The sequence below is a fragment of the Pollicipes pollicipes genome, unplaced genomic scaffold, assembly GCF_011947565.3.
Source record: "Pollicipes pollicipes isolate AB1234 unplaced genomic scaffold, Ppol_2.1 Scaffold_4881;HRSCAF=5763_pilon_pilon_pilon, whole genome shotgun sequence".
NCBI lineage: Eukaryota > Metazoa > Arthropoda > Thecostraca > Pollicipedomorpha > Pollicipedidae > Pollicipes > Pollicipes pollicipes.
The window spans coordinates 49788845-49815556 of NW_023596576.1; the positions used below are offsets into that span (position 1 = coordinate 49788845).

The 26712-nt window shown below is 47.3% G+C and overlaps 1 protein-coding gene across 1 annotated transcript in view; it reads left to right on the forward strand.

The window, feature by feature from the left end:
- Positions 1 to 26712, forward strand: part of LOC119099669 (protein lev-9) — a gene marked incomplete at its 3' end in the record, with an annotated part of 101599 nt that overhangs the window by 70067 nt on the left and 4820 nt on the right. The window contains 2 exon segments of the mRNA XM_037222734.1: positions 11225 to 11419; positions 24150 to 24326. Coding sequence (XP_037078629.1) covers positions 11225 to 11419; positions 24150 to 24326 — 372 coding nt within the window.

Consider the following 26712-nt stretch of genomic DNA (forward strand, 5'->3'; position numbering starts at 1 on the left):
CCAAAAAGCTTTGGCAGCCGCCGCGTTAGTCTACGATTGCCAGGTCGTTATTATGGAGGAAGACCCCATTCCCAAAGTCTGACGCGAAGAAACGCAGATACGTGAGCTTGCAAAAGCCTGCAGGATATGTTCCCGCTCATACTGAGCCTGTTTGAATGTTAACACAAAACTGCGCGTTAGTAGTTTGAACAAATCCTTGTCCTCAGTAATGGTAGTGGTCTTTAAAAGGTTGTTGGAGCGGGCTAAGTGATGTGTATGCTGCAGGATACTAATATGTGTTATTCTAAGACCTCTCTGTATAAATGGCAGACAGGCTATATATAGCAAGCTATAATAGTTCCTTCCGTCAACCTGCAATTGGACTCCACTTTTTCGAAATCATTTGCAGTGATCCCCAAAGCATTAACGGAACAGCGGGAGACCACTACCGCGGCCCATAAGCTGTATTAGCGAGTACAGCAATTCGCACTTTCTGTAAATTGTGAGTGGTATCGAGAGACGAGGGCGCCTTCGGCTAATCCATTTGGTCCGGTGTTCGGGTCCAGGTTCGCCGCGCGCCATCTATTCCCCTTTCAGCGAACTGATCCGCATAAACCCTGCGGAAGCCGGGGCTCGGCAAAACTGATTACCTCTCCGGCCGGGAATTAGACGCTCGTCGCTCGCATGTCGCGTCCGACCGCGCCGCCACGTAGCCGGCCGGATCCCGCCCGAGCCCGCGGCCGAGCCCGAGCCCGGAGCCGAACCCGGGGCCGAACCCGTGTTCAGGGCCGACCGCGAGCCTAAACCCGAAGCTGAATCTAAGCACGGGGCCGAGCTCGAGCCCGAACTCAAGCTCAAGCCAGAGCCCGAACACAAGCCTCAGCCCGAGCTGGAGCTCAAGTTCGAGCCCAGACTCGAGCTCGAGCTCGAGCTCAAGCCCGAGCCCGAGCCCGAGCCCGAGCCCGAGCCCGAGCCCGAGCCCGAGCCCGAGCCCGAGCCCGAGCCCGAACCCGAACCCGAACCCGAACCCGAACCCGAACCCGAACCCGAGTCCAAGCCCGATCACGAGTACGAGCCCGGTGCCGAGGTCGAGACCAATTCACTGTCAGCTCGTCGCGCTAATGAGCGTCATATCCGGCCCGGCCCGAGGCAGCCTGTCGCGCGATTTTCCTGGCCTGACCCGGTCTGTCCAGCCGGTGTCACCAGCGGGGCAACACCCGACCCGCGACGACGACCGGCCGCGGCAGGCTTGAACAGGACCACACCTGGGCGTCACCTGGAGCAGGAGTGTAGATGCGAGCTCTGGGAACTCACCGCGATGCCGAAGAAGTCTCGTTTTGTTTGTGTCTGAGTGTAGATACGGGCTCTGGGAGCTCATTACGATGCCGGAGAGGTCTTTTTTGTTTGTCTTTTTCCAGCAGTGTTGGATGTTAGTGCACCATACATTCACAAGCTTTTGTAGCTAACAAAGTTTAGCAGTTGATTTGGTTTATAAAAGTTGATGTGGCCATTGCCACACCCGTTGCACGATATTATCTTCTCATAGTGATACATGAATTACGCCAAAGGATGTGTCAGAATCTGGTGTATTTGTTTATTCCAAACTTATGACATCACGTAGATGTCGAAAGATCTTCTGGCATTGGGGCCTTTTGATATGCTGGGTATTGCACCTTTGTAAAATTTATTAAAGGATCGTCTGTGATCTAGGATCTGTTTTTTTGCCGTTGAATTTTTTTCGAATTGCGTCTAACATTTGGAATGCATCCTAAAACTTGCGTTACATGATGTATCAAATCTTATATCTTTTCGAGGCATGTTGTCTAAAAATTTTAAAGATATGGGATTTTAACTTTTGTCGAAACATGTTCTGGGACCTGTCATTTTTTATGTGATTCCAACACATGTATATGGGAGGCGATTTGGCCGAACCTGCACATGGGGTTTTGGAATGAAACTTTTATTCGTTTTAAGAGACTCCTTAATAGGCACTCCTTAAAAGATGCATCACGGCACTCTCTAAAGAAATTATGTTCCAAGGAGGTCTTTTGTCCGACTATGCACTAGGTTTTTGAAATTCACATTTCCATGAATGCACGTTGTACGTTTTGCTTTGAGACATGTTATTACGCGAAGCCAGACTTTTATTACTTCTGCTTTGAGAAGCTGGTGGCATCCGCCTTTGACTAGATTTGATGGAGATCAAAGTGTTGCACAATGATAAAGCGTAAACAGAAAACACATGCGAGGCAAAGCATACCAAGTGAATCAAGATAACTTGAAAAAATATGAGCATTTAACACATATAAGGCTTTTGGGTTGCGCACTATCTTCAGTATGCTGATCAGATGTCATTGCTGTCCTGAAAGAGCGCTTAAAGGTTTTGATGGTAGGACTGAAACACTTCAGCAATATACACACAGCACGTTGTGGGCTATCGGCTTTACCTCGACGCTTTTGGCAAGCCACCAAAAGGTCTAATGGCTGGAAGAATATGGGCCACTTTGGAAGCCATCCACAAGTCATCTCTGTAGAAAAGAGAGGCTCCTATTAATACCGAATGTATTTCATCCATATTCATCGCCAGGGAGACCAGCTGCCGGTTTGCTCGCACCAGTTCCTCTCGGGACGCGGTCGAGCAGTGGCGTGCTCCACGGTCGATCGTTGCAGACCACGCTCTGTTGCAGATTTAATCATGTCTGCATTTCCTACACCGCTCCCTTGGAGCCTCACAAAGAGTGCGCGGGTACATGCTTGACCCGTACAGCACAAGCTGAGACTACAAAGCCGACTTCGTCTGGCTTATCCACCCAGGTCTGCCGCCACGCGATTAGCCCTGCGTGGAGGCCAACATCGTCTCACTGCGTGGATCTTCTGCAGCCTAGCACCCCGTCGCTTCTGCTGGCCAAGTGTCAGCCCCTCAAAGTCGAGAATCTCTCAGCGATGGAAGCACGCGTCGGCGCTGGGTGGAACCCGACGGCGGAAGGGTTGGGCGGGGTCTGAAAGGCCGGCATATGAAGCAGACATGATCGTTCTCCGAAAAGACTCGTCCGATCTCCTTGAAACCTTTGCCAATCGAGTCCGTGTCGTGAGGCAAGTTAAGGGGGCAGGCAGTATCGAGGCATGACCTGAGGTCAAACACTTCAACAACGCGAAGGGAAAATTTTACACGCAAAAGCAGAAAACTCAGACCTCAAAGCCTATGGTACCGATTGCTGCGAAGCCTTCACCATTGTATGCGCCATACCTGATTCCCTCTTGCGGTTGAAAATTCGGTGACCCTAGATCAAGTAAAAAAAACGTCAAATTTCATAAATTCCAAAATTCTTGCTTCCAGAGAACTCAGTTCTCAGGATCCACCGAACCGATTACTGCGAATCTTTCACCAATGGATGCGCGACACCTGATCGCTGTACTGAAAGTCACACGCTGAATTGTGCATGGTGCCGCCGCGATTTACAGAACAGTGATCATGATCCACGTGGTGTTGCGGGGCTGGTCAATGTGTCAGGTGTGAGAATACCTTTTTGTCGTGGTTACGTACATACCTCTCCAGCATTCTTTTGTTGGTTGTTAGCTCCCAGTCGTTCAGAATTCCGCCCAATCGCACTGAACCCGAGTCGCGGCAGTGACGGATGCTGTAGATTTGACGTGCCCGGCTGTGAGAGCAAGCTGGATGGGCCTCATCGAAACGGACCGGTTCGGTCAGTGTCCTGCAGTGACAGATCCGTGACCACAAAATCCTTCTTGAAGATTTGCTTTCTGCACTGAGTATAGTTTGTCACGGAGGTACAAGTTCCCACAGCAAACAGGGGTAAACATGACGGAACAGACGTCACTGCATTGGTCATCGGGAAGTTTGAGCTTCACCGTCCGTGTTGTGCGCCACCTTGTTCATCCGTGATTTAACGATTACGACTGTTCCGAATGTGCCGAATTGAATATCTCTCGTTCTTTTTACTTGATGTGTCTTTGCTCACAAAAAAGACGACGCCATCTCATTTGTGCCAAAAATTGTCGAAATGTTATTGCTGTAATGTGCACGACCGCAAACATTTGAAATAAAAATGCCCGCGCGCTTGGGCAATACAAAAAAGCGCTTGGTTTTATGGCATACATTGTAGCTGGTAGGTATGCCCCATGGAGGGATGAAAGTTTGGAGAGGATTGGAGCGATACGTTCTTAATGAGTTGTTCGCAAAGAAAAAATTGCTGTTTTTGAAATTTCGCGACTTTTGACCTGACCTTGGGTCACCGAATTGTCAACTGCAAGAGAGAATCAGGTACTGTGCATCCAATGGTGAAGGTTTCGCCGCGATCGGTATAGTAAGCTCTGAGCTCCGAGTTGTCTGTTTTCGCATGCTCTACGCGTTTTTAACGTGTTTGACCTCAGGTCAGGTCTCCATACTGTCTCCCCATAACCCATCTCAGTGCGCGGCACTGATTGGTGAAAGCCTCAAGGCGCTCAAGCGAGCCGCTTTGGAGAATGAGCGTGTCCGCTTCATATGCCGGCCTTTTAGACCCTGCCGAAAAGTTGGCGTCCACGCGAGGTGACACGGGTGGAAGCGAGTAGGTTCAATCAAGGATGGATCCAAGGAGGGAGTCGATGGATTCATGGCGCCTCTAAATTTGCTTAAAGGCGCCCAAACTCGCAGCATTTTTTGCTTTTAGTGCGATTGGTTCACAATTCGAAACTTGGCATGCCAAAGAGTCTTTGACCCAAGATCCGTTGCCGAATTTGCCATTGCGTGTACTCGACCAGCTAGCAAGTCTCACATGGGAAAATCTTGCCTTCAAAGATCTTAGATCTATGCTTAGATCCTAGTAAGTGATCAGAAGTAGTTCCTTTAAATATGTCATCGTTTTTTCCGTCCGTTAGCCACCACTTAATATTAATTGCGAAGCCGGCGCCGCGTGGCCTACGGAGACTGCAACGCCGGGTGTCGGGTTTCGTCTCTGCGACTTACGAGCGCGGATCTCCAAACAATGTTGCCTATTTTTTTCTCGCTAATCGATTCTGACCGAAGGTTAGCAATTTCTAGAGGAAGATGACTTAGATATGTCAGCACAAATCTGTGGCCCCATTTCAACTTACACTACACCTTCACGGGGACCACAATACCCCTGCAGAGCGCAGAAATAATCCGGCAAAATCTCTGAGTTATATCGCTTTAGAAAGCCTCCACTGAACCATTGTAAAATTATTGGCACTGGCGAATTATTCCATGCAGTCCTTTGGCATCGCTTCATAAAGCTTATCGACTTAGAAATGCAGACTGAATGGCACATTCCGGTAGCTTCTGGCCTCTGCCCCAGTTAAAAGACATAAAGATGCAGCTAAAACTAAGAGAACCTTGCTCGCTCGAAAAAACTTGGTCATATCCGGATTTTTTATTGGGGAGGGGGGTTTACATTTAAGGGAGCCCTACACCAACCCTGTGCACTGTCACCAAAACTCTGGCTGCACCCCTGCTTATATCTGGCTTTTCCTTTGGCCATAGATTTTCGTCGAGGGATGGCAGTCGATGACAGGCAGTTTTCGACAGCCGATGACCCGCTGAATGTGAATTTGACTGTTTTGTTTTCAATTAGTGTTTTTTTAACACAGAATGGCTGCCACTCGTGACGCATGAAAGTTAAGTTCATCCAATTTTCCTACGCAATGTCGCATTCATAAAATTGGGCAACAGAAAGTGTCAATATCGCACATTCCGCCTTACAGAGCAGTGGCAGAAAGGTCTTGGGGACGGGGAGGGGGGCTCTGAAACCCCTCGCCCACCGAGGATTAAACATATCAAAAGTCATCGCTCTTCTTCCGGAAACGTCTAGTTGTTAAATTAGCATCAAGTTTGTCTGAAATTGGAACGAAAATAAAGAGCCATGGCATATGTTTAAAAATAAAATTATCATCGCCATTTGCTTCTCACCATATAGGCTGAAATTCCCTCCACTACGACGCTTTTGGACTCCAGTATTTTATTTTGAAAAAAGCGCATCGTTAAACAGAGGGTGCATTCGAACGCAGTCGTTCGTTGCGGGCGTCGCCCGGCTTGTCGAAGAATAGACAACAAAGAGATCCCGTTTCAGTTTTAGAGCGTTCGTTCGGAGAGTTAGTGCTTCCGCCTGTTCCCACTCGTTTGCAGCTGGTCTTCCAGCACCGTTTGGCACCAGAGCGGCGCTACGAGCATCCCACTGGAAATGGTGGAAGCACGGTTAACAGCCACGACATCGCACATTTGCAGAACACAAACTGTGGCCTACTCCGTTTTCTGTATAGGACTTGGTGCATCAAATGAAGATGTAATTTAGTTATGTTTAGGAGCTTGATTGAGAACAAGCTGCTACGTATGTGTGGGTGATGAGCTCAGATCCAGTCGCAAGCGTTCATGTATGGGCGATGTGTACCATACCTATTCAACACCTCGTGACACCCCCAAATATTTCATGACCGCTATGCGAACATGAGTGATACGTACCCACTAACCCTACAAAAAAACCCTCGCGTACTCAATGACGGGGCTGCGCACGACTGCGTTCACTCGCCCTTCGTCATCGATTTCTGATGGCCATGACGTCACAGACATCAAGGGCGCTGTTAATCAGTTTTGACACGTCGATCTCCGTAACTCGCGGCCGCCTTTGATATATCCCCGCATCTGGTTAGGAAGCGAGATTGCCCCCGTCAGAGCATGCCCGCGACGGCGGCGTGGTCGCTCCTGTTCGCGCAGTCATGTGCCTCCGACTCAACAGCGGCCGGCATGGAAATAGATGAAAACTATTTCACGTCCGGGCGGCCGTCGACGGAGGCGATGTTCGGGGCCATCATCTCGCCAGCAAATATGGCGGCGCGGCGACGGCGGCGGCAGTGTCCGGGTCGCCCCGCCGCCGCCGGCATGACGGGGACATTTTACGTCGTACCTGATGAGATGATGGGACGCCGGTCCAACCGGACGACCGTTAATTCTGGACCGACCGCGATTTGCGCCTCGCTATCTGCGGCCCGCGACGCACCGCTTACCAAATGACGCTCGTATCCGCCCCATTTTAAGGCGGGGGCCATCGGTGACCGTCGCAAATGTGGCGCGTCGTTGGCCGCGATGGACGGCGCTTCCGTCGGCACGCTCTCCGGCGCTGAGTGACGGCTGCACATTGAGCGGGCGCATTTCCGGCCTGCATCAGATGGGGCATCGCAAGCGTCTGTAGGGGTAATTAGTTTGGAGAAAGGCGTTCCTATCCAGGGCTGTGTTCGGTGGCCCAATGATGCTGCGCTAGCCCCAATTGCTATCTAACCTTTTGTGAACGAGCGTTGGAGGGCAGGGGGTGTCAGCACAGCGCGTTGGGGTTTAACTTCGGTAGAAAATGTGAAGGTCAATGGTGTACCCCGGGAACATGCGGAGATTGCGCCTGTGGTGGCATGACCTGACCCCACGCAGTCCTTACTTATCGGTTGACTACGAAATCCGGATATCATGGGAACCATTTTTTGCCAGGCACAAGTCAGCGTCCAACATTTTTTCGCATAAATGCAGTGTGGGCTACCTTTACGACAAACCAATTAAACATTCGGGAGCCCATGAAAACCTCAATCAGTGTCTGCATTTGGGTGGAAGACAAAACCAGCGGTATGCATGTGAAGTGATGGAAGGTTTTGATGTGCCGCGAACAGGGAGGATGCTGTCCCGCCATTGGAAATGGCAGCTGATATGTTCGCAGATGGGATGCAGGTGGTCTCGATACACTAAAAAATGTTGACCCCTCTCAATGTTACGTGTGTGTTGTTTTGAAAGTATGAAGGCACCGACAATTACGATAAAATGATTCCATACAACTGGGCCCATCTACCTGTGCTGTCATTAACTCACCTTCATTAGAACTGATCTCACTTCGATACGTCAAACGAACATTGCGGTATCCGTCACTGCGACCCGCCCCGGAACGGAAACAGCTAATTGACACCTTGGTAGATGTTGTCTCTCTGTAGTCTTGTAGGGAAATGCGTGAGCGCTAAAAGGACTCTTTCCATGTTTGTCGACAGTTTTGTTCTTACCAGTGAGAGCACGGTGTTTCCATGTGTAATGCCATATGGTTTTATTTTTATGTCGTCACGTTATGTTCCGCCACGCCATTGGTGCTTTAAAACTATTTTAAAGAACATTTTCACATGTTCCTCAAAAACCTAACATATTTGGAAGTAGTTTCACCTCACGTTTCTCGGAGATGACTTTGGATTCAAGTCCTCGCTAAGTGTACCTAATTGCGAACAGTGTATTCGTATACCTCTCTTAAAGAGCAACTCCATTTCGACAGCTCAGTTTTGCCGAAGATTTGAACTCTACGTGGCCGACCCGGCCACGTAGAGTTCACGTAGAGAGCCAGGCCACAGCCTGGCTCTCTTGGCCAGTTGCCAATTAGTTGCCAAAGACGAGCCACACAGGCTTCATTTGGGACGTGATCCGACATGCCTCCCACACATCTGTCAGCTCGGACTTCATTTGATGGGAAGGTACGTGGTAGCTACTTCACGTTTTCAGCCGTATAATGCATAATACAAGTCGTCAGATACGATTTGACACATGCATAGTATCATCGCATGGAGCTGTAGTTTGTATTAGGACAACTATTATTGATTCATGAGCTCCCAGTGAATTAGGTTTTTCGCATCATTTGTTATGCTGCTGAATTGGGGGCGGGGGGGGGGGGGGGTATGGGCAGAAGAGTATGCGCTTCATTGTGTCTTGATCTGATAGAAAAATACCTATTTTCGACCAGCGCGGGCAAGCCCGCTGTCACATCGCCTGTCTCCGCCACACCGGCCAACTACAACCTCGGAGCAGCTGAGGTGGTCGGGTGAGAATGCGCCGCTTGCAGGTGGAGTGTGAGATCTGGGTTCAAGGCCCGGGACGGACCGAAACTTGCGGCAATATCTAGCGTGTGATGTCAACAAACTACACCGCGACCAGGCAGCTCATTTCCACCAGATCTGCAGTCGCTGAAGTAAAGCAACGTCACGAAAATGAAATGTTTTTTGCGCGCGCGCGTGCCCCCCCCCCCTCCCACACACACTCACCCCCCCCCCACACACACCCACACCCACACCCACGCCCACACGCACCCACACCCACACCCACACCCACACCCACGCCCACACACCCACACACACGCACACGCACACACACACACACACACACACACACACACACACACACACACACACACACACACACACACACACACACACACACACACACACACACACACACACACACACACCACACACACACACACACACACACACACACACACACACACACACACACACACACACACACACAACACACACACACACACACACACACACACACACACACACACACACACACACACACACGGCTGTATCGACCAAGCTATGGTCAGTAACTTCTCAAACAGCCGGGCCGAAGCCGAGTCAAAGTCGCAGCTCGCCGGACTTCTACAGTCCAAGTACAGCCTGGGCTGGGCGGGGAGAGCCGCAAGACGGGATGTCGGAGAATTTTGGTGCCACATGTGCCAACAGCAGTTTCCGCCAGAGGACTTGAAAGATTATGTAAACCTTCAGGTAATCATATGAAATAGACAACGGATTGGGCTGCATGCACATTTTGGGAAAATTACGGGTATGCGTAAGGGTAGTGGTAGACATTTACAAAATTGCGGGGATATGCTTCAAGAAATACCACGCAATGTTACTGCTTGCGCTTTTTAAACAATAATTAGCTCCATTCACACTACTTCTGCAACTATCAACATAAGGGAGCAAGTTTGGCTCTACAGTTTCATGGAGCTTTTTCACCATTGATAGCTAAATTGCAGAAAAATTTAGACGGGCGGGTAATAGTGGGTCCGTATAACTAATAATGAAGGGATAACAGATCAGTGTGAACATAGCCCGTGGATAGCAAGTGGACTGGGTGTAGAAAATCTTACCATTATCTCTGGTTTAAGCGAGGTGATCGCCTGAAAAGATTTCGCCCCCTACTTCTATCAGAATAAGAAAAAAGGCCTTCGGAGGACCTGGCTGAGGTCAGAGGTAAGCCGTGGCAGGCGGATCCTTATCACGCCATTGTGAATAACTGATTCATGTTCAATATATGATGGTCTTATGAATGGGCATGCCGCGCTGTCCAAAATGTCCATTTACGCGTATTTCGCTTCCAAGCCTGGACTGGACGAAATGGCTCGAGCTGCCACGAATGAGGCCTCGTTAACAGACCGTAATCAAATTTGATTGCCATGGGCGCGGCAACGTCCAATTGTAAGTTAACTGATATTTGACTGTAATTTTTTACGACTGTAATTAGACGTCCAGCGACTAATGTTGGTTGCCTCAAGCACTTAGTCAGTGGGCCTCGACGGTTTGCTTGCTTTTCGTCAATGATCCGACGTTTTTTCACGGGGAGACGAAAACGGTACAAATATAGACCCCACATCCTGACAGCTGAATGTTCTATTGTGCTAAGCTGAGAGAATTGATAATCCTCAGAGTGACATCCATCATATTGAAGCCCAAGCGCTCTAGTTCCCAAGTTTGGAAGTTGATACTACTTCTCGTGCATGATATATTTTGGCACCACATAAGCGAAGAAGTCACTCGGAGCGAAAGAAGCTGCGCTTGTCCATCGGGCTTCACGCGCTGCGCTGTTCTTACCTCCCACTTCTGATCACGCGCTCTGCGCAGTGCTAGCAGTGGTACTTGGCCAATATACAAAGCTGTTCAATCAATTTGCAAATGCAGAACGATTGTTTTCACCATTCCAAATGACGTCCATGCGCCAACTATTGGTTACAGGAATGATGCTCGCCGAAAAAGGTGCACCAGCAGCATGCCTTTTTCATTCGCTCAAAATGGATTCCAAAGTGACTCTGACGGCCCATTTTAACGTTGAACGTTCTATATATTGCAATGCATTATATATATATATATATATATATATATATATATATATATATATATATAGGATATGACTCTGTTTCATGCTCCCTTAAGCCCGCAGTGATATACCTGACATTTTCCCAGCTAAAAATTGCAAAGCCATTGAAAGCGCACTTTGTTTCATCATGGTGTCAATTTCTGCCTATTCGCAAAGCTGGACAATTTCCTGACGTAGAATCAACAAGCAAATGGCGCAGCACTGCTCGCACTGCCCACAAAGCATCATCTGTCTTACCTTCCTCGCACGTCTGTGTGGTGACCAGCCTCTCAATTTCAGTGTTCTGCGAAGGCTCACCAAACATCACGAACGCCCGCCACAACGCGTCCTATGACCAGCTGACGTTCGACCTCAACACGACCCTGTACTACTCCTGCCACGAGGGGTACCAGAACAGGGGCATCTTCGCCGAGGCCAAGTGCTTGATGTACAACGAGACGGCCAAGTGGTTCGGGCCGGACATGTACTGCGAACGTAAGTACACTCAGAGCATGAGTACACTCAGCGTGAGTACACTCAGAGCGTGAGTACACTCAGAGCACGTATGCACTGCGTGCAGGCACAAAAGTGCTACAAGTGCCCCCAACTCGCCGCCTCCTCGCTGAGTAGTGTGGTCACGGTCGGCTCGTGACGGACATGGCTGACGCCCTTCAGGCTTGGTTCCTTATTGATTGACGAGCGTGCTCCTTCGAGTCCACTGAAAGCTTGTCATCTGTCCCGGAAATAGTAGACACCCTTCATACGCAAAACATTCCGAGACGTGAACATTGAAAATGCTGCGGCTCATTTTTTTGCTTTCAAGATCGTTTCTTTCAGTATTTTAAGCATACTTTGAACGAACAAAACACAGTCAGACAATGGCCGCAACACCAGTGTCGAGTGGGGGAATTTTCGACGAAGCACCACTTTGTGGAGGCTCATTCTACGATTTTCTCTCCTGTTGCACTCCTTATCCGACTGGTTACAACAGCCTAAGACGGCCGGATGCGCAAAACATGCGTTATTCAAGCTCTCGGCTTGGAGAAATGCAGATGAAGATGTACGGCTTGAGCGGCGTATAAGTTGCGGATGGTCCAACGAGAGGTCTGATGAAGATATGTTTTTTAGACGAGGCCCACCGTAACTGAGGAGCGGTAGCGCGCGGTAATTTCACGAGGCGTTTCAAAACGTCGCGGAGTATGGCACCTATAAAGGTTGCTGTAGCGTTGATAACAAACAGGAACAAACTTGGAAATCGGGCGCTGGTACCGATGCACCGATGCAGCGGATATGTGAAGAGCAACATTGAAAAGCTAAGCATTTACTGATCTCGGCTTAGTGAGCAGATGGTTGCGTGCCCAGATCATTTCTTCAGGGTCATTATCTCACTGTGGTTTTGTTGATCACCGACTTCGCAGCAGGACTATGTGGAGCGAAACTTGCACTGGTTACATAAACGCTGGTATCAGGTCTCAACACTATTGCCGTCAATTTGCGGTGCAACGTTATCAAGCAAATCACGTATAAGACTCTTGTGGTTTCCGTTCTACCTCCTCTAACATACGCGAATGAGCAGGGGATCACAGCGAGCCACCATTGTCCAGTGTTTTTTAAAGCCGTGCCTAAGTGCTTCATTCCTGGCTGCTGCACTTAAATGTCGGCTAGCAAATGAGGCTTGTGTTCTCTATATTTGGCACTCGCGTATACCTGTCCGTGAGCAGAAAGCAAGGTAGCACCCTTACACCGGTTCGCGCTGCGCGTCTCGGTGACTAAGAGTCAGGGAGATCCCAACATGGGACAAATGATGACTATTTCATCTGTAGATAACACAAACGCAAATTATTCCAGCGATTCATCAGCTCTATTCAAGCATTTCAACTTGTAGCCCATTGTTCAGCGAAGCAAATGGGAATCGCCGATACACTAATTGGGTGGAATGCTTTTTCTGTCCGTCACTCTGTCTGTTCTGATTCGTGTCGTGTCGTGTCCTGTGTTGTCGTGGCGGAACCAAGCGGAGCGTCACTAAATGGTGCAATCTTAGCACGCGCCCGGGTGGCCGGTTGAATGCGTCACGCTTGGGTGAAATGGGTGAGATGTAATTTCACCCAACCCTCTGAGATCTAAAAACTACGATAGTTGAACACAATAAATTCACAGGGCACGCAAGGATCTATGTGACCACAATTGCGTTATATTTTGAGCTACCTGGATCGTCATCTTCGGATCTAATGAGGTCAGACAAGATAAAATGTCAGTGTTGAAGTGCCCTTAGATATTTTCACGCAACCAGCTTTAACCTAAATGCCACTTATAAACACTGTTGTCTGGTGTTCATATTAGGTCAGTTATCTTACATGACATTTAAGCCGTCAAAATTATTAAAACCATCGGGGTTATTTTGATATCTGAACTTTTAATCGGAGCTAAATGCGAATTTTGGTGGCATGCTCCTAAATCAAAGGGCTTATCGAGGCTATTCTAAATCAATGACCTTGCCTGACATTCATTAAGTCAAAATGATAACTGTTTGGACGCCGCCATGACAAAAAATGCAATCAGCGTAAACAAACTAAGTAAGTAAAAAGTGATAGAGACCAAGTTGCAAGTCATCAAGTAAGTTTTCCAGCATTAAAGCGGTTTGGTTGTGACTTTGATTTAACGTCCACACTTAATCCATTGGCAATGGAGTTAGGTCATTATGCAATGAAATTATTTGCATTTCTAATTCCAAGAGTCTCGAGGTCCAAGAAACGATCTCAAAGTTATCTGACTTCGTCTAACACTACGCTGCCACATCACGCAGCATGAAAATAGAGATTTGTGGTCGATAACCATATCTAGTTGCCTTTCAGAGCGAAGGAAACACGATTACTTAATTTTGTTTGGACATTTCACTAAAAGCTATCAATATACATAGTTGGCAACAACTATACAAAAACAACGATATAGTACGTTAGGTAAGTTTCACACTTGCCACGTATGCATCAATCATCTCACATAAGTGCACCCTGCGACTGTTGTTAATCGATCGCCCAATGGTGTCGCCGAATGCTAAAAACCCAAACGAGCACACACACAGGCCGTGTGCTAGCTACAGACAGCTGTGATATATACGCAACCGGGTGGCTGGTTGAACACGACGCTGTCGTGAGTGCGGTTGATGGAGAACTTGACCCCCACTGAGATGTCGCAAGGTAAGAGTTTTAGACATCAAATTTGTAGAGTAAACAAGAATCTATGTGAGCTCATTTGTGTGATATTTGCATATCTCTGGAGCATATTGCGGCCTTCCAGTTAAAAAGGTCAAACTCGATATCAGTGTTGGAAGTTCCTTCAAGTTCAACGAAAACACCTTTCTCAGACAAAACGTCATTCTGAAATATTCTGGGTCAATGCCCTTACCTTTCCTTAAGAATGTCAAAATCACGAAAAATATTTCGAGATCACTTTGGCATTTGAATGTAGGATGGACGTGAAAAGCTATACGAGGCAGGAAGCTCTTCACAGCAAAATGCCGCTCGCAGTCAGTTCAGACTAATGGCTCACCCCGGTCTTCATAAGGTCAACATGATAAATTCAGTGACATCTAGTTGATTGAGGAATCTAGAAATTACCGCCAAAACTGCCCAACAAAACAAGTTTTCTATAAAAAGGCATATGATTTTCAACTTCATGTGATTCGCATGATTGACCCAAGGTATACGCATTTAGTTGACGTTCTGGTTTCAGCCGTCTAATTACATAACAAGCCAGCCGAAAAAAAAAACATTTGAATACCATAATCATGTTGTGGGTCAAGGATGAACACTACTATAAGAATACGCTTACCTGTAAACCATTGCCGAACTTTGACCCATTGTAGGTCAATGAAGGAGAAACTTATTCCATTGCGCCACAAGACCAGAAATTCTTTCGCCTAAATTAGGTGTCAAAAGCTTGGCACCACAGCACCACCCCGTTCGAAAGCCTCGAAAACACCGCACGGGAAACTAAACTCAATCCTAACCGACCGCGTGGTTATTCGGCGTTGGTTCATTCATTCACTGCGGTGAAAAAGGAAGTCACAGTGACGATCAAATGGATTATTACCACTCTCCTCCTGGAAACATGTAAAGAAGCTGCGCAGGACGGGTGAACATTGATTGGCCAGTGGTACAACAAGGTGAAACGAGACTGATGAAAACGTTACGTTATTTTAAAACCAGGCCGCTGCTGCAGGAACGTAGCCGTCCACAGTAGTTCCTTGCAATCATGCCAAGCGCGACAGTCCAGAAGCATTGTAGCGGCGCTGATAAGTGACAGCGGAAATATTGGGAAGGCTAGCGCTGACATTGGCGGCCGAAGCGAAAGCTTCCAGAAGCCTTGCGGAACCGTGAATTTCCCGAAATAAACGACAAAGCTCTGACCACGGTGGACATTTGGAGAGCAGCGTTTTGAAAGTTAAACAGTACCTAATTACGACTAAGTAAATAGGACGCTCACTGACCATGCTGGTATGTTTTCGATGGTTCATTCCGGGCCACTGAGTAGAATGCTTTTCCGCTTCCATTTCTTATTACTTGTTTCGCTACGACTTTGTACCTTACGTACTTCACAGCAGGACTATTTGGCATGATATCTGTACAAACCATGTTTGCCTTGATCTTAGGTGCTGATTGGCGCTGTTCTCAGCAGCATTTGGCCTCTTGTTGAACACAACACATCTGCAATAACCACCTTCTCTCGTACGCATATGAAAAGCGAGGGTGACGATAGCTGATCGCTGCGCCATGTTCGTCAAAGCTGTTCGTGACTCATCCCATGCTGCCTCACAAAAAGACTACGAATAGACTTATTATTAATAGACTTATTACGAATAGACTTCGCCAGCACTGTCACACCCACCCCTCGGACACCAGTGCGTCTGTGGCTTGGGTCATGTGATGACGGCCTATTACAGGTTGTGAAACTGGATTTTGGCAACGCACTGTTCGAAAGGCCGGCGGTTGTAAAAATAATGGCAAATGCACGTTTAGATAATGCAAACACAAGTCGCTCCCGTTCTTTACCACCTCCCTGAAAGCATTCTTAAACTGCTCTTGTCCATATTTAATCTGTGAAGGCTACGTCCTTACTGGCATTAGCCCGTCCGGCTGCTCTCAGCGTTGCGTCGTGGGGATGAAATTCTACGTTCGAGCAAGATAGTTTGCACTAACGAGTTGCTGTTTTTTCTGGGGGGTGGGGGGTACGGCCTGCGGACAGCGCATGACAAGTTCTGAAATATTTCCAACTGCTTGTTTTTGCATGCGCGGCTTAGAGATGTGACCATCGTGGGCTGCTGTACAAAATACGGCTGTCCTCGGGTGGACCGTCGTCCAAAATAGTGGCTACGTCACGTTAGCGCGGGGTGGAGTGATATAAGATTTACTCGGTTTTTATTGACAACTGAAATGGAAACCGCGTGGTGCCGGATAGGTAGTTGCACGTGCCATCCGTCATGTGCTTAGAGGCGGATCAAGAAAGGCGCCCGTTTTTACGATTTTCCATGGTTCGTGGTAAACTTCGACAATACGAGCAAGTAGTAGCCTGATTCCAGCGTCAGATGATGTTTTTTTTCCCTAAAAAGTGCGTCTTGAACACGCCTTGTGGTATCACACTGCTGCGCCAGGATTCGTCTGGCAACCATGGATATCGTCGTTTTGAGAAGTGAAATCAGTAAACTGTCGTCGAAATTGTCGAAAGGGCTGTAACAAGATTCTTGTCACCATATGCCCCAATTGATTGGTTGCCGCTGTAAGCAAATTAGTGGTAAAATAGTAAACCGTTGCTCTTTTATTCATAAGAAGCTGCCCCACCACGCTCATCAACCCATTTTAGCCAGCTCATTAAAATTTCGCATTTTTGCGACGTAGAAATGCCTCCGATCAATGTCGTAGTCACCGCCTCAGAATATTCCAAGCAAACCGACGGAACGCGCGTCAGCGTTGTTTGCTAGCCAGCGCTCGGCAACAGTGTATTCAGCTTTCGTTTATTTATTCGCTGCAGCGAAAAATGCGGGCAACAGTGAGCATTGAATGCAGTGCTTCGTGGCCCCGGCTGGAGAAAAGTTAAGGAAACCGCAAGGGTGGAGCGAACAATGAGCATAAAATGGTATGATGGCAAGACGTATGAAAATAGGCAGCTCTTTTAAAAACGGGGCCCGAGCTTCGAGAAGGCAGCAGCGCACAGGATTTTTAGCGGGAGGACTGGAATCACGTCCGATTAAGACAGACCAAAAACATTGCAGCAGCGTGGATAAGTGATCCGACAAAATTAACGGTCAGGACTGCCTTCGCGAGGATTCTGTAATGCATAACGGAAGTCCAACCGCTGTGGACATTAAAAGCTATAACCTGCTGATTCCGATCTGCAGACGGAGTGTTTGGTCACTGGAGCTGCACGCCTGCTTGAGTCCATTTTCCTCACTGTGGTTTTATGTCTGAGCGACTTCATCGCAGAATCGTATGGAGGGAGCCCTTACACATTATATTAGCGTCCACCTTAGGTTTCACCTGACGCTTTCTCATACAGTTATAATAACACAGCGTTAAAAAGTAACGCCTCCACTTTTGTTGCTTCTGAATGACAACATTTGTCGACTTGTCTCAAACATTGCTTTCAACGACTCACTTGTTTGCTCACTTTCTGAGAATGTCATCGTTTTTGCTCGAAGTGTTCAAGAGATGTTCGAGCATGACAGAGAATAACGGACCGTCGCCACAGTTCAAAACGCCTCGGATAGTGCGCGTGGCTGGTTCGCGATAACAATGCGCCGCCATGCAATTTTTTTACAGCCAGAAGGGCTGCACCTGTTGAAATTCATCGCCAGGTCAGAGTTCCTATGCTGAGCTGTTGACCCTCAGTACACCAGGAGATGCTGGTTAAACGACCGGTACATCGCGAGCTACTGAATCGAAAACAATGACAATTTCAGGAACTTTGCCAAAAATATGTCAGTCACTCAACAGTCGAGGTCAATCACGTTAGTACTACCATTCGTAAGGAACAAAAATGGAGCCGCTGCATTTTTAGCATGATGCAAGATTTGACCGGGATGGCGTTAGTAAAAACCCGAAACACTGTTGATCATGTGCACGATTTGAGACATTGAGTTCTGTCGGTATATCCAACGTTTACTCTGCAACGTTATTTAACCCATATGTATTGATCTTGTTATATTAAAAGTCGGTAGACTAGCAGTCTGTTATTCAGCAAAAGAAGTCTGAGCTAATTGTGCCGATAACAAAAAAAAACGACAAAAAGGAACAACAGGAGATGCAGACCTTTCTTACTTACATGATGTTAAATTCGCACTAGAGCAAGAGACGTTTACGGTGAAACGACGTTTACGAAATGACGTAAGGTCAGCTTGTCGCTGGCCGAACCAGGTTTCTAAAGCCCCCGATGGCCATACCGAACAGCGGGACGCCCGGCAGAGCAGCAAAGCTCCTGCGGCGGCAACCGAGGAGCACCACGGACGTGCTAGCTAATTCATTTGAGAGAGCCGCCGGCCATTCGGTTCCGTGTAACTTTAACTCTTTCCCCAGCTAAGGGAGCAACTTCCAGGAAGAAAATTTTAGCCTTCAGCTCCGTCACTTAGCGAAGCGTCAATCTTATTATGTGAAGAGAGTCTGTCTGATTTTGTCGTCTTTTGCCTTTGGCCACGTGCAGGCCAAGCGATGCACGGGTGCCGGTCGAAATGACACGGTCGCACGTGCCCACGCCAAGTGAGGAATGGAGGCTCGGTGTGCGGTCATGAGAGCTAGTACATGCCAAACAATCCGTTTTTGGGTCCACAGAGCTTTCATAAGTCGCATACGTTTGTGAAATAAACTATTCTACAGGCAACCTTTTGAATAGAGCCTCATTCATATTCCAGCGCGAACCACGATGCATTTGGGATCCCCACTTTCAGAAGGATGTCGATTTTATGCGAGTAGCACCGGTACACGAAATGTAGGGTGAAAGATGAGGGTGGTCGTGAGAGTCAGATATGTGGATCGATCATTTCTTTAGAGATGCTCGATGCCATCGGAAAGGTCGCACTAACCGGCATAGGACGGGATCGGGAGCGAGGAAATGGCGAAGCACAAAGTGGATAAAAATTGCATTGTGCTGCTCCGAGACATTGCGAAAGTGGTGCATTTGAAAATACGCGTTCGTTTTTTCGCGATGCACTCGGTGGCGGCTTGGGGTGGTTTAGGATCCTTTAATGTGAGAGGCAAACACCAGTAACTACACGCATACATACATATATATATATATATATATATATATATATATATATAATATGTTGCCAACATCCAACAACAGTGATTCGATGAATAGATAGCATTTGCTTCAAATCTTGATTCAAATAGAAAGAACTGGCGATCTGGCTAAAACTGCAAAATTCCCTGGCGCAGGGAAAGGCCTTATTTGAAACGCGCCGCAATAAGACATTTATTTTGGAGATATCACAAAAATTGCGGTGGGCGATGGCCTTACTACATTGACTTATGTCATCGGTGTGTTAGTTGCTGGGTTTAAAGGACGCTTCAACCGCAATGGTAATTGGCGCCACGCTATCATTGTAGAGGCATGCTAGGAAAATTGTGATCGTCATTCAGAACTATGTTCGTGTCCGGAAAGATTCAAAGCCTGAAGCGCTTGCATTTTAGGCAAAGATGGCAAAGTAAGCAAACGTTATGGGCGATGGTGTGGACAGACCGTAACGCGCTGACATTAATGAGATTTGTGGCGCGTGCACCAGAGCTCGCCGCTGAAATCCAAGTTCGGGCAGGACTGAAACACGTGAAAAATGGGCTCGCCAGCTGTCACTACCTCTTTGGCAGAAGGCACCAACAATTGACGCAAATTTAATTAAAACATGCAACTGATAAACAGCACCAGGAGGTCTTGTTTGCGAGAGGCGTCATTTCGTCCAAGGTGTACATGATCTCGACGATATTGTTCTAACTTGCGTGAGCCTGGGGTAGTTAACTGCAAACTTTCCCCAGGCTGCTAGGATAACTTTTGAACCGTTCCAGGTACGTCCACCGAGTCCACCGCACTTGCTTAATGAAATGAACGCAAGCCGGTGGAAACTTTTATCAATGGGAGATCCGGTCACTGAGTTAGGACGTCACGAGATCCGAGTCAAATAAAGCTTGCTTGACCATTTGCGCTGTTTACACGGATAAATTCTCACCCTCTTTCTTTTACTTTACCTTGTTCCAGTGTGCTTTAACAAGTGCTCTGATTGTGTGTCAGTCATGGCTAGCCAAACTATAAAATCTCACGTCAGGTCACCAACAGAGTTCATGTGAGGTCAACTTATGAGATTGGAGTTGACCTTGAGTCACTCAGTTACGATAGATAATCGTAAGTCACTGTAACGAAAGTTCTGACCGATCTGCTGTCCGAAGGCAACCGGGGCATCGACAACTGAAATTGTCGCAGATGTGCTTACACACGGTTTGGTTGTGTGTTGCATTATCAATCTGAGCAGTTCTCTTCAAAACATTTTGAAAGTGCCGAATGAAGTTAGCAATACTAGCCAGACGCTTAGCTTCGTATATGCTCCGCCCCATTTGTTGCCACATTTTCCTAAGGGGACGGCATCTCCCTAATTCATATCCTAGTACTGTCATAGTTGTGAGATCTTACAGATTTCGAGTGATACATTGTTTGCAATGTTGACGCCTCTGCTGGCCGTAAATGTACTGACATGCACAAGCTCGTCAGCGCATTTACCAGATCAACGCGTTATTCGGCAGATTCTTCAATCTTTTTCCTTCCATAACCTTTTGCAACATAATGCTCACGAAAATGCAACATTATGCTCACGATCGATTAACACAACAATCTTTTTCGGCTTTCATTTGCTTTCTTGATGAAGCAGAGAGGTTTGTGAAAGAGAGTGTTCAAATGGCATATGCTCTACAATCCGGAATTCTTCCGCCGAATCGAGTGATCTCTGTTCACACCATTTCATTTCAATCGGCGGCTGCTCTCAAATATTGAGGTACCTGATGAACGTTATCTATTACGGTATGACTTAATTTACATTTGTCGCCACCCGAATTGGCCTTTGTCGGTTTCTGAAGTGGCTCTTTATTTACCGCGGCATTCGAGGACTTCACGGGCTGGTCAAACTCATGGGTACCCATTTTAAATCGGTAACGAGTATGCCTCGGCTGCTCCCTCGAAGCTAAACAGGCTCACCGGACGCCTGGACAACAAACCAAAACCAGAATTTTGGCGGTAATAGACCTGAACTGCAAACTGGCCAAGGGTGTGCCACCAACTGGCCAGAGGTGTTGACTTGTATTGCCTTGCAAGGGTGTGTCACCAAACCTCCCAATGTTGATTTGGGCACTCATATTTCGTTTGGACCCCCAATATTTGTGCTGGAGTATTACACGAATTGAGGTAAAAGAGCAATGTCCCGCAAATATCACCTTCTTTGCACATCATTTGATGGGCACGCCACCATGCCGCTATATGCCACTAATGTAAAGGTTTGTTCGATAAGAGATAAATAACTTTTTTAAAAATCACCTCTCGCCAATATAAAATGGACTACATGTTATCAGAAACGCGCATTTAGGAAGGTCGGGCTGTCGGTCTAGCCTGACGGCCGGGCCTCTGGTCATGCGCACGAATATAGGTCCATGCGTACGGCTAATGACTAGGCCGCCGAACTTGCCGCTCAGCTGGGAACGGGTAGCGTCGCATGCACATGTGCTTCATCTAGTGGAGACCAGCATCATCAGGCTGCAGCTCGTACATTCACCTTTTGCCGGGGCTGCTCTTGAAGCAGCCACCGATAACATCCACCGGTGATGTACTGATGTGGGCAGAGACAAATTTCAGCACTTGACCCTCTACAGAAACGACCAAGCACATGACTTCCATACCGCTATGTGCTCGGTATTCCGTTTAAGCCACGGTCTTGACTTGCTCAATACCTTTCATTCCGCTTGTTTAAGCTTTGTGTTAACCAGAGTCATTTCCCATCGGTCAAAATTACTGCCTCCCCAAATCCCGCAGGCTGTTCTAAGAACCACCGACAGGGACTGACTTTGTCATTCAAGTGCTTGGCATTCAGGGGCACAACAGCATTCAGGCGACAGGGATACAGCCCCCTACTTTTGTGAAGCTTCACCACGCAGTGACATCGGAGATGTTACAGGATTCTGTTGTTGCTACTAGTGATATGTGCTTCCTATTTGAATAGAACTCAAACGCACGCACACGCGCACGCAGCTCGTCACCGAGGGAAGTCCACCCACTACTTCTGACCCGGGGTCGCACCCGATCCTCCGTCACCAGGAGCTGATCCATCAGTGGCTTATAGGTGAAAAAGGCATGCAGCGCTCGGTGCGGTTACTGGCCACACCCAGTGGAGTTTCAGGACTTCACGAGCGCATGCAGTGAGGTTGCGCAGTGCACCACATTTCAGGGTTAGTCCATGCCTTCCCCCCTCGGGAAAAAAGACACGTTTATGCGTTCTTCACTCGAAGTATATTTAGCCGTTCTGGATGGCCTGAACGTCCGCTGGTATTCATCGTGACGTTTTTACCAAACGGCAAGGCTGTTTTATTCTTCAAACACTGTGCATCGATTTTGACATGATTTTTCGGCTTTACCTTGCAAGTTGTGCAGTTAAGAAACAACTCAAAAATCCTATATGCATATATATACATATATATATATATATATATAATACATATATATATATATATATATATATATATATATGCACAATGAGATGAAGGCCAAGTTTTGGGCATTAACGGTGGTTGCTTTCTTTACGATTTAAGTGCTCCGGAAAACAAATTCGACCTGACTGTTTATCAGCTGAATGTTGATAAATGAGTTTGTTGTGCAAAGAGGTCGTACTTAAGTGTCATAAAATCGCAATAAATCAGTAATCAGTACCGCCGTAAAGAATCACTTTGTAACGCTGTTCCTAATACATGCATGCACGCTATCTAGGATAGATGCGGTTGAAAATGCATTCTTGATTAAACCCAAATGCGTAGTGGACTTGTCAGCAGTGTTAAGCCATAAGACCACCTGCGGTTCACTGCCAAATTTCGCTCCGCTCATCCAATAGTCATTTGTTTTTGTGCGATCGATTGCAATCCCATATCCGCTCTCACCACCAATATCTGACAGCAACCGTAAACTAGCTTTGTAAATATGACAAAACTGCACTCGCGGGTGTCTTATCTCGCGAGCAAAGAAGCAGCCTTCCATACAGATGCGATATCCCCGGCGAGTACGGGTTGTTCACGTGCCGCTCTGATCCGAAGTTGCTGAGATGCGGCTCAGTTTCCACGCGTGGTTGGCAGATTTCCGAAAAACGTGCTTGTAGCCTTGGGCCAAGTTAAACAAATGACGTATGCTCAACCTTGGCCTGCAAATCAGCATGCAAGCAACGCCAAGACGAGTGAGCTGTTGCCGTGCAGCAATCGCGACCGACTTCACCCATCGGCAGCCCGCATCGAACGACCGATTTTACCCAACGGCAGTCCGCATAAAACGACCGACTGCACCCATCAGCAGTCCGCATCAAACGACCGACTTCACCCATCGGCAGTCCGCATCAAGCGACCGGCTTCACCCAATCGGCAGTCAGCACCAAACGATAGCTGGCAACAGGCCAAGTGCATGGGCACATTCCGTTTTTGGTAGTATACTAAACTTGTGCATTTTTCTACCGCCATCGTTCTTTGCAGAAACGTAAAAAAGGTATTTAAAATAGGTTGCTGTCCATGCATTGTTAAGGAAACCTACGTTAGCCGAACAGTTTTTGGTACGGTAGAACTCACGTTCGTTTCGTTCAGTTGGCACCGAATACTAACCAATGTAAGCAAATAAGCCAATTTCCATAGTGACCAAACGATATACAACTTTTGACAAACCTGGACCCTGCGTTGAGGTCACAAAAATCGGCAGCAAACCCAGGTAAAATTGCACCGCGTATGACAAGATTGCTAGTCAAGGATGCTCACAATAATGCATAAAGGGTACCTCGATGACGTACTTCCAATACATTTTGCGCTACAAGTTTAATTCTGCTTTTTGTAGTGTTTCTGATGCTTGTTCAGGACAACAGGTGCCATTTGAGACGCTCCCGATCAGCCGAGGTATGCATCGCAGATTGATGAGAGCGTTTACCCATGCAAGCCAAGTAACGCCTTTGTTATAATTTCAGCCAAACGGTGCTCGTCAGCCAGACAAATCGAGAACGGCATCATGGAAAACAACTGCTCCAACTTCCTGTGCCGGGCCAGCTATCAGTGCAACCAAGGCTTTGAACTGGTCGGCCGAGCCAACACCTACTGCCAGAGCGACGGCAGCTGGCAACCTTCAGAACTGCCCACCTGTACCCGTGAGTGTGTGTAGGGCATGATCGACCAATAACCGCCAGCGCTGACATGGGCGTTATTCCCCAGAAGTCATTGAAAAGTAATTATTATTCTTTGGAGACGGTCCTTACCTAAGAGCGATGTATAGGGGCTTTGGTGGGTCCCAAGCTTACTTATGTTTGGAGCCCACCGGCACGTTGCCGGGCCTATATTTTGACACGACGTGTCCGCAGCGGGGCCTAAACCAAATTAGGCGTACATAAGCGATGGCTGAAGGAGCCAGCCGAAATAACCTCGTGTTTTCCGTCTTGATGCCCCAAATCGATCGACAAAAGCAAAACATTGCCAGTTATGAAAAGAAGCATTTAAACTGGCTGGTACATTGCTACCATTTAGATACGAAGCAACTGCCGTTGGTAAATGACAGGATCTGGAAATAGCAGCATTGCTCATCCAGGTAAAAGAAAACCAAACAAAGAACCATCCGCTCCCTCAACAGCCAATGACGGAGGGCATGGAGACCTGTGTGACATACTGTATGAACATTGCACAAGCATGCATGCACTACAGCTATTGGCTCCTGTATGAAAGAATCAGAATATTTCCAAACAATGGGAAATGCTATGTCTGACCATGGATGAATTGAACCTTGTAAGAGGGTCATCATTCACAGTTGTCGCACGTGTTTACCATGTGCGAATTGATGAAAAAAAACATTGCACTTATCTCCTGCTGCCACGACGCCTGAGTGCCGCATTAAGGAATGAAAGGCAATTTTGCGCGCGCGTCCAATAGCAATGTCATTATCAGCTGCGGGTGGTCCACAGTGGCCGAAATAATTATGCTTGCTTGCAGTCATCAGTACGCTGATTATTATGCCCTGAAAGTCTCATACTCGGTTGGTTGTACCCGACGCGTCCAAGCGATATGACGGGAGAACGCAAACTGTTGAAAATTGCTCAGTTGCTGCAGAGTATGAGCAAAATTATAAACACTGATGCATCAAAACAGAGCTACAGGCTATCGCTAAAAGCTTGCGTTTTACTCGCATGACTTGAAGTACTGAGTGCGGCACGCCAGGCAACTGGAACATGCCAAGAACAACCTTTGTAATGAATTTATAACCAACACATTGTTACTGACCCATTTTTAGAAACATGCTGGGTCAAAGCTTGCATGATAGGTATTATGTTCGTAGGTATTATTATTAGATATTACATTAGGTATTATTATATAATTTTAGGTATTATTATATTACATTAGGTATTATTATATTATATTAGGTATTATATTATTATATATTCGTACAATACCACAAACTGCTGAGTTGTGCATGACATGAAATTATTTCGGCCGCTGTGCACCACCCGCGGCTGATTATGGCATTGCCATTGGATGTGCGCGCAAAATTACCTTCCATTCCTTGGTACGGCACTTCAGGCGTTGTGACAGCAGGAGATAAGTAAAGAAATGGCATAACCTGCTGCCCGCATGGTTCAAACGAGCACCTCAATCTCTGAGCGGCTCTGAAAGTAACCAGTGCCGACTTTTGAGCTCAGGAGTTTTTATGTTGCGTTAACGACCTTCAATTTACCAGGACTTGCTGATTATAGGACATTAGAACGAAAAAACATTGATTTTATTCACAGCACCCGGCGCTTCCAGCTGGCCTCCATCACGATCACGAGAGACCACAGGTTAAAATGGTCAGAGTGGATGAGCAAAATATGTCATTTGAGAACCAACGCACGTCAATCCAGAAAATGCTTCGAATTTGTACAGACATTGCCACCTAAAATGAGCCAAAAATGATCAATAATCCGAACTCCCACATCCTAACACCCGATACACGGTTCTACGTTGAAGGCCGCACGAAACACAGGTGTCTGTGGTGGAAGGTTATGAAGACCCATTCTGAGTATGACATGAGAAAACTACTTAAAATAATCATCAGATAACACCGTCAACTCTGTTGATATAGCACACCGAGGCTCATTTGGTACGAGCAGTTGCACAATAGATGCTTTGCCACTTGGAAGTTATGTTTCAGCATCTGCCATCATATCATGTTGCTAAGCTTAACTCATATTCACCGCTGCTCTTGGCACACTAGTGTGACGTAAAGCCCGTGCCACTTCTTCCTGGCCAGTTTATTTAACTGCACGGCCTTACAAGTGCTTCCGTCAGCATGGATGCGCTAATGCTGAGTGACCCCTAATCTTGACCTCCCTACCAGCAATCGGATTCGCTGATGTAAGCTCAGGTTCTCTCCGAGATGACGGAAGCAAGCTAATTGTCGCGCCCTCTGGCCCTCTGGCTCCTGCTTAAATAGCGAGCTTACCTGTCCGCACAAGTAGTCCGCGAGAATAGCAAATACATGCCAGGGTCTGGATAGCGCCGTCATGGCAG